Source organism: Benincasa hispida, chromosome 2 (genome assembly GCF_009727055.1).
Source record: "Benincasa hispida cultivar B227 chromosome 2, ASM972705v1, whole genome shotgun sequence".
NCBI classification, from domain to species: Eukaryota; Viridiplantae; Streptophyta; class Magnoliopsida; order Cucurbitales; family Cucurbitaceae; genus Benincasa; species Benincasa hispida.
This window is the reverse complement of record NC_052350.1, coordinates 16536368-16543914: the sequence shown is the minus strand read 5'-3', so window position 1 is coordinate 16543914 and position 7547 is coordinate 16536368. Positions and strand designations below refer to the sequence as shown.

The 7547-nt window shown below is 34.4% G+C and overlaps 1 protein-coding gene across 4 annotated transcripts; it reads left to right on the top strand.

The window, feature by feature from the left end:
• The first annotated feature begins 2631 nt into the window (after positions 1–2631).
• Positions 2632–6330, top strand: LOC120072261 (small nuclear ribonucleoprotein E-like). 4 transcript variants are annotated; one of them, XR_005480399.1, is made up of 7 exons: positions 2634–2792; positions 2931–2957; positions 3053–3115; positions 4621–4699; positions 4790–4835; positions 4914–5081; positions 5769–6312. XR_005480399.1 is itself a non-coding variant. In XM_039024689.1 (6 exons), the coding sequence occupies exons 1-6, from the start codon at positions 2634–2636 to the stop codon at positions 5776–5778; spliced, it is 384 nt and encodes a 127-aa protein (XP_038880617.1). In that variant the 5' UTR covers positions 2632–2633; the 3' UTR covers positions 5779–6330. The 4 variants fall into 4 exon arrangements, 2 of the variants coding, with proteins under 2 accessions (XP_038880617.1, XP_038880616.1); XR_005480398.1 differs by having other exon boundaries at positions 4914–5085; XM_039024689.1 differs by lacking the exon at positions 4914–5081 and having other exon boundaries at positions 2632–2792; positions 5769–6330.
• Positions 6331–7547: the final 1217 nt, after the last annotated feature.

Sequence of the window (7547 nt, the reverse complement as noted above, 5' to 3'; positions counted from 1 at the left end):
AACTGCAAGGTGTACCATTACATTGAAGAAAGGTAGGTGGAAATATTTTCTCCAACTTACAAAGTATGACTATGATGTCTGCTTGTAGTTTGTTCAAATCACTTACACATATTGTCTTTGCACATAAGCCACGAAAGAATGTACACAGTTCAACAATAGCAGTGGATACGTTCTTCGGTAGGTATGCTTAAATACCAATAGGGAGTAGTCTATGAAGCAACACATGACAGTCGTGTGTTTTCAGCCCCGATATTTTTCCATCTTTTTCATTCACACATCGTGATATGTTAGACAAAAATCCATCAGAAAATTTCACTGATTTCAAATACTTACAAAACAAAATCCGTTCATCATTAGTTAATGTGTATGCTACGTGTTGTTTCACAAATCTGTTATCGACCTATATTAAGTGTAGATCCTTTCTTATCTTCAAATCTTGTAAGTCTAATCGAGCGTTCGTTGTATCATTTGTATTTCCTTCAATATTTAACAATGTGCACACCAAATTGTCGCATATATTTTTTTCAATATGTATTACATCCCATTTATGTTGTAACAATAGTCTGGACTAATATGGAAGTTGGAAAAAAAAATACTTTTCTTAGTCCAGTTTAGAATTCGTTTTCTTTTTTTATCTTGCTTCGATGAATGTTTACTAAGCATAAAAAATTTTAGTGTATTTATTTGTTGTAAGATCTCTTCTTCATTCATTACAACTTGAGGAGGTCTACGTTCAACTTTTCCATCATGTTGTCTACTTCGACGCCAACTATGATTCTCTGGAAGATAACGTCGATGTCCCATAAATGATATTTTTCCTCTTATCCTAAAGAATGAATTATCTTCTTTGCATATTGGACATGCTTCATAACCTTTTGTACTCCACCCAGATAGGTCATCGTACGCAGGGAAGTCATTAATCGTCCATGATAAGGTAGCATATAGTTGAAAAAACTCACGAGCAACAGAATCATAAGTTCACACACCAATTGTCCATAACTCTTTCAACTCTTCAATCAATGGTTGTAAGTAAACATCAATTTCCTTTCCAGAAGATTTTGGACCAGGTATGAGCAAAGACATGAAAAAGTTTATTTCCTTCATGCATTTCCAAGGGGGCAATTATAAGGAATTATCACCATAGGCCACATACTATAAGAAATGCTCATATTTCCAAATGAATTGAACCCATCTGAAGCTAATCCAAAATGAACATTTCGGGGATCTAAAGCGAAATGAGGAAATTCACGATCAAAATGTTTCCACCCCTCTGCATCAGTTGGATGTCGCAATACATCCTCCATTTCAACTCGCTTATCTTTATGTCATCTCATGTCAGAAGCGCCTTCTTTTGATGTAAACAATCGTTTTAATCTCGGTATCAATGGAAAATGACGCAATACCTTATGTGGTACTTTTTTTACCCTTGCCATCATTAACTTTGTACCGAGACTCACCACAAATGGGGCATTGTTGCAAATATGCAAACTCTTTCCAATACAATACACAATCATATTTGCATGCATGAATAGACTCCTAACCTAGGCCTAAATCACGCAATTTTTGCTTGGCTTTATAACAGGAAGTAGGTATAGAGGTACCAGCTTGAAATGCTGCTTTTAACAATTTCAGCAACATGTCAAACGATTTGTTACTCCAGCCATTGAGAACTTTGATATGCATCAACTTCACTAAAAAGTTCAAGGACGAAAATTGCAAACAACCAGGATATAATTCATTACATGCTTCGGTTATTAAATCCTCGAATAAGTTCGTAGTATCTCTTTCTTAACCATTAGAGGACATTTCATTCTCAATCATTTCTTCATTTGCATTTTCATTGTGAAGTAAAAGTAGTGTTTGGTAAACTTCAATTTTATCACTGTACATTTTCATTGGGAAAAACCTATCTTATCACTGTGAAGTAAAAGTAGTGTTTGGTAAACTTCAATTTTAAACCGAGAAAAGTGTTTAATAAAATTGATATGATTTTGAGAAGACGTGTTATTTTAAGAGAAATTTTCACATATAGAAAAAAATGTCAAACTATTTATAAAAATAGCAAAAAAAAAAAAAAAAAAAAATACGGGTAGACTTTTATCAGTGATGGACTTCTATAATTTCTATCATTGATAGATACGGATAGACTTCTATCAGTCTCTATAAAAACAAATAAAATTTTACTATTTTGTATAAATAGTTTATCTTATTTTTTTATTTTTGAAAATCTTCCTTATTTTAACCATATATTAATATTTTATATCAAATTTAAAATTTTATATGCTTTAAATTAAAAATAAACTCGTCATAAAAAGAATTAAAAATAAACTTTATTTCCATCTAAATTATTTGATAAGGCAAACAATAGATTTAAATTGAGTGGATGAATCAAATTGCAAGAAGGAGAAAAAATACGTCCGGTAAACGAAGAAAAATTTGGAAATAAATGGAGTTGGAGGGAAATTGGTGAATTTGAAATTGAGACAGGTGGATATTAAGGAAAATTTCCATCAATGCATAATTTAATTTAATAATGGAAAACATAAAATTGATATAATTATTAATTTAGAATTTAAATAATTTCGGTTTGGAATATGGAAGCGCCAATTTTGAAAGAAAAAGGGTGGGACCAAATGATTAGAGCGCGATTAAAATGTGGGAGGGGTCTCTGGAAGTTGAATGAAAGTGGTTTAGGGTTTCGTTTCTTATCGCCTGAAGATCATCTCATCCTCGGTAGAATTTCGATAGCCATGGCGAGCACCAAAGTGCAGAGGATTATGACCCAACCCATTGTAAGCTCAGAATCTATTCACTTTTCTTACTTCCTGGTTGGGGCTCCCTTGATCTATTTCTACGCTTTACTGATAATTTCCGTATCTGTCACTTTTTGTTTTTACTCGATCCCGGTGTTTCTGCTTCTTTGGAACTAGAACTTGATATTCAGATTTCTTCAAAGTGTAAGAACTTACTCCTCCAAATTTTGCTTACTTATCTCTAGCTTTTCTGGTCTAGTTTCGCTTTTCTAATTCGAGTTAGTTTGAAACCATTGCAGAAAGCTCGTATTCAGATTTGGCTATTTGAGCAAAAGGACCTTAGGATCGAAGGCCGAATTATTGTAAGATTTTTATTTTTTGCTGGTTGACCCCCTTTTTTTTCTTTTTTCTCTTTGCTATTAATGTAACAAGGATTGATGCCTATATTTTGATTTTAGTTAAATGGATTAATTACATTCGAGTTTTCTTGTTGGCATATGCTTATGATTGAAATGCTTCTTCATAGTTGGATGGATGCAATTTACTCTCCCATATGCTTGCTTCTTACAGGAATTCCTTTTTTTTTTTTTTTTTTTTTTTTTTTTTTTTTTTTTTTCCTGTGGATTGAAAAGGACATCAACGTGTTTTAAAGTTGAGACGTCCTTGGTAAGGCCCTTGAACTCCTACTCAACAATCACATAATGAATTTCTGCAAAATTTATTGAGTTGAAAACTTGGGTTGTATAGACAGTTTGTTAGTTACAACTTACAAGTTGGATTTGAATCTACTTGAAATGGATTTATGTCACAAAATAAATTAGCATGCCTTCAAGATTGTTTTTTCGTATTTTGACTGCATTTTACATTACTATCAAGAGTTAAAACACATGGTGGAAATCGGTTGAAATCTGAGACATAGCTTGAAATTGCCACTTATCTAGCTATCAACCAACTCGCCCTAGAAATAGGAATGGATCGTAGTAGTTCTAATTTCTCATTTCTTTCTGTAGCTAGTGAATATTAGTTGGGTCCCAGAGTAAGATAGATTGAGTCTCTAATGGGAAAATTTTCCATGTTTAGAGTTATCTCGATATTTAGTTATCTTTGACAAAGCATATTTGGGTTCATTTTTTCTCATGTGAACTGAGTGAATCAAGTCTTTAGTCTCTTTAACTTTGGATATTTAGTTGTATGTAGTTGTATGTTTCGCGTCCTTTCATCTACTTCATGTTATAAATTATTGCGATTTAATACTTGCTTTTTTGCATCTATTACTTCTAATTTCTAAGCAAGTAAAAAGTTGTAGCCATAGAGTCCATGATGCACTTTTTAAACCACTGTGAGTAGTTCTACTGCTACTAATGTCACATACCCTGTCTAGATCACGTTCTTCCACTATATCTCATTATGTAGTTCAATGAGCAAATTAGGGTGTAAATGGTCTGCTGCATAGATTGTGATGTGTTCTCAGTATCCTGCTTATCTTTTTAATTCATTAGACCCACTGCCAGGACTACAATTTTCATCGTTTAGTGAATATTTCCCTTGGGCTTGGTTTTCATTCCTGTTCAAATTTCATACATTCTATCGAACTGTTCCTTACCCTAAAAAAGTTGTTTGGTTATCTAATGTTCTCAATAATCTAATAATAACCCTTAGCTTTGCTTAAGATTCTGTAAATACATGCAGGAATGTGTTTATGGCATTATCTTGTACTTAAAAATTTGATTTTCTTGTTCTATCATTTGCTATAAACTTGTAATTACCTATGTTTTTGCTGACTAATTGACATTGTTATAAGGGAGGTAGTCAGAGGAAGCTGTTCCTTTTTTGTCATTAAATTGATTATATTTTCTTGGACGTATAGGGATTTGATGAGTACATGAATTTAGTGCTTGATGATGCTGAGGAAGTTAATGTTAAGAAAAAGAGTAAAAAGGCACTTGGTATGGCCTTCTTTCCCCCTCCTTTGCTGTTCATTTTTTTATACTTTAATGACAACATTATCTCAAATGCCCTTTTCTTTGTCCCTTCAGGGAGGATTCTTCTCAAGGGAGACAATATTACATTAATGATGAACACGTAAGTGAAATTGAACTTGCCTTTCCTCTCCGTTTCCGTTACGAACTAACTTTCTTTTCCTTTCTTCTTTTCTTTTAGGGGAAAATGATAATCATCCAGCAGAACAACATTGAGATAAAGTTTTCACTATCATTGTATAGTGCTATAGCTTTTACAATTACCTTCTATTTGGAGTTGTATCTTTCAACATTTTAAGCCATCAATGATTAACTAGTTCTTTGGATGTGTGATGTTATATTGCTGTTGGTAGGTAATATCCTGGCACTATAGCTTTTACAGTTACCTTCTGTTGGGAGGTTGTATCTAATTTCAACGTTTTAGGCCATCGCTGATTAACTAGTTCTTTGGATGTGTAATGTTATATTGCTGTAGGTAGGTTATCCTTGTATGTAAACTCCCTTTAGTTTATCATCCTTATAATTGGTTGTTTACATCAACCAATTCTTGAAACTATGGAATTTGGGTTCCTTGAATCATAAACTATAAATGGAGCACCATTTTAGAATGCTGGTTTATTACGAGAGGGATACTGGTGCCCTGAATTTTGATTGTCTTTGCCCTCAGAGAAAAAAAGATTCACCTTCCTCATCGTGTACAACATTGATTACCAAGTTATGTTGTGACGATGCTTTCTAAATATTACTTTTTAGAGGATTTGGTTCTTAGAGAAATACTTACTCTCAGACATCTTTGCTTAAGGCAACTGTTTTGGGTACGTAATCCTTAGAAATAATATTGGCCCAATCACTCCAGCAGTATACGAGTATTCAAATCCAAGCCATTGTCCAGGATAGAAACCCCCACGTTACAAGAGGCCCATTGGCAGTGTTGGGTGTGGGGTACTAAAGTATTCCATTTTTATCATATATTTATATATGAGCAATAAATCTAACACAGTGCTGGTTCTGCTTTTGTCGTTTTTACATGATGTAGGCAATCCTGAAGTTGGAAAGGGGAATTGAAGCAGATAAAAGGCAGACATCCATTAGTAGACTTTTGGTAATAACAGGCACATCTGAGCACCAGGGTGTGGGAAGAAAGATTGGACTTACGGAACCAAAGAGAATTTTGGAGATTACCCAAGTGAAGGTGGTGGTGGCCGGTGGGACACATACATGGGGTCAAGGAATCACTCCCCTCAAAGTAATTTAACCATTGTCTTCTGCTTGCAACTGGGAGTATGAGAAAAGGCATGTGTACCCTTGAGTTGGAAAACGAGTGCGCCATCGCATTTGTTCTTCTTTTGCATTTATTGGTTACTGACTCATCTTCCACACATCATTTCTCTTCCTCTCTCCTCGGTGCAATTCGCCACTCCATTCCATTTGGTGCTTTCTTTGACACATTCCATAACCCCTGATTTCCCTCTCATGATCGGAGAAATGCATGATTGTTTCACAGTGCTTGACACAACATGAAAACATCACTATTATTTTATTTTGTTTTCTTATCAAACTACCCATCTCTTATTATTGAATTTGGTCAAATTTCTTCACTTTGGTTTGAACCTAGCAAGCCATTTCTGTATTAAGTTATGTAGCAATTCCGAGATAGGAATTTGTTCATGATAGGTTGAGTAATATGATTCTGTCACTCCCGATTCTTTGGGAAGCCTAGTTGTCACCGATGCCTTTGCCCATGTGAGTCTTGACTATACTTTCACCAGAATGGGGTCTCAAATAGTGCACTAGCAGCTAGAAAAGATAAATGCCCCTTGAAACTTTTTGAAGACATAGCCTTGTTGTGATGGAACAATACGAGCTGAGGGATATATCGATAGTGAAATATCAGGAAGCACAAAGGACCCTCACAAAAACATTATACAGTGCACATTCTATTCACACTTGGAGGATTCTGATGCTTAGTTTCAATCTTCATGTGACAAGAAGGCCAATGTTCTGGCTTTTAGTTTATACTTTATTCATTGCCCATGTTGGATTGTAGGATAACCGCTAAGTGGTTCCGCTTGGCTCCTACCCTACGGAGATGAATGTAGAAATTACATGTCAGAAGACAAGATTTTTGAAGACATCTACAATAGTTTATGAAGCTCGTAACTCAGTACCATCATTCATAAATAAAAGCCTTATTCTTCTCGAGTGGATAAAAAAAAAAAAAAAAAAAACCAAAAACTGTTGCACTAAACTTATCATCCTGGGGAATAGTACAAACTATCATTGGATTTGTCCTAGTATGTAGAACAAAACACAGTGTAGAGGACGATAATATTCACTACATGCATAGTCAAACACAAAACAGGTGGAAAATCATTGATCGATTACCTTATCATCAGCAAAGAAATCAACCATCCGCCGCATGAGAAATCAGATAGGATAAGAAAGGCTGTGTTGAAAGTAGTAAAATATTTGAGGGTTAATTCAAACTGCACTCGAGACCTTAGTCGAAAAAAATGATGTTGAAAATGGGCCTCTAAAATTCTGCAAATCAGATTTGTGTGTCATTGCCGTCCGAAACATAAAAAGGAACAACTGGGGTCGACATTTACATGTACATTCCATTACACCAACACAACACACAGTATGCTGATTATGATTTCCACCATGCAATATCATGATTAGTGCACTTCCTTGGACAATTACTTTTAAGTTGCTTTGATTGGATTTCGTAAGTAACTACTACTATTGAATGACATTGCTTCTTTCTTTTAAAATCTTCCCACTTTAGATTATATTAATTTTTCTAGAAAAGCAA

Excerpts from the sequence above, each read along its gene's own strand:
- LOC120072261 (XM_039024689.1), top strand. The coding sequence starts at position 2,634 with ATGATTAGAGCGCGATTAAAATGTGGGAGGGGTCTCTGGAAGTTGAAT. Across the intron at positions 2,958-3,052 it reads TATTCAGATTTCTTCAAAGT|AAAGCTCGTATTCAGATTTG; the intron begins GTAAGAACTTAC and ends AAACCATTGCAG. Across the intron at positions 4,700-4,789 it reads AAAGAGTAAAAAGGCACTTG|GGAGGATTCTTCTCAAGGGA; the intron begins GTATGGCCTTCT and ends TTGTCCCTTCAG.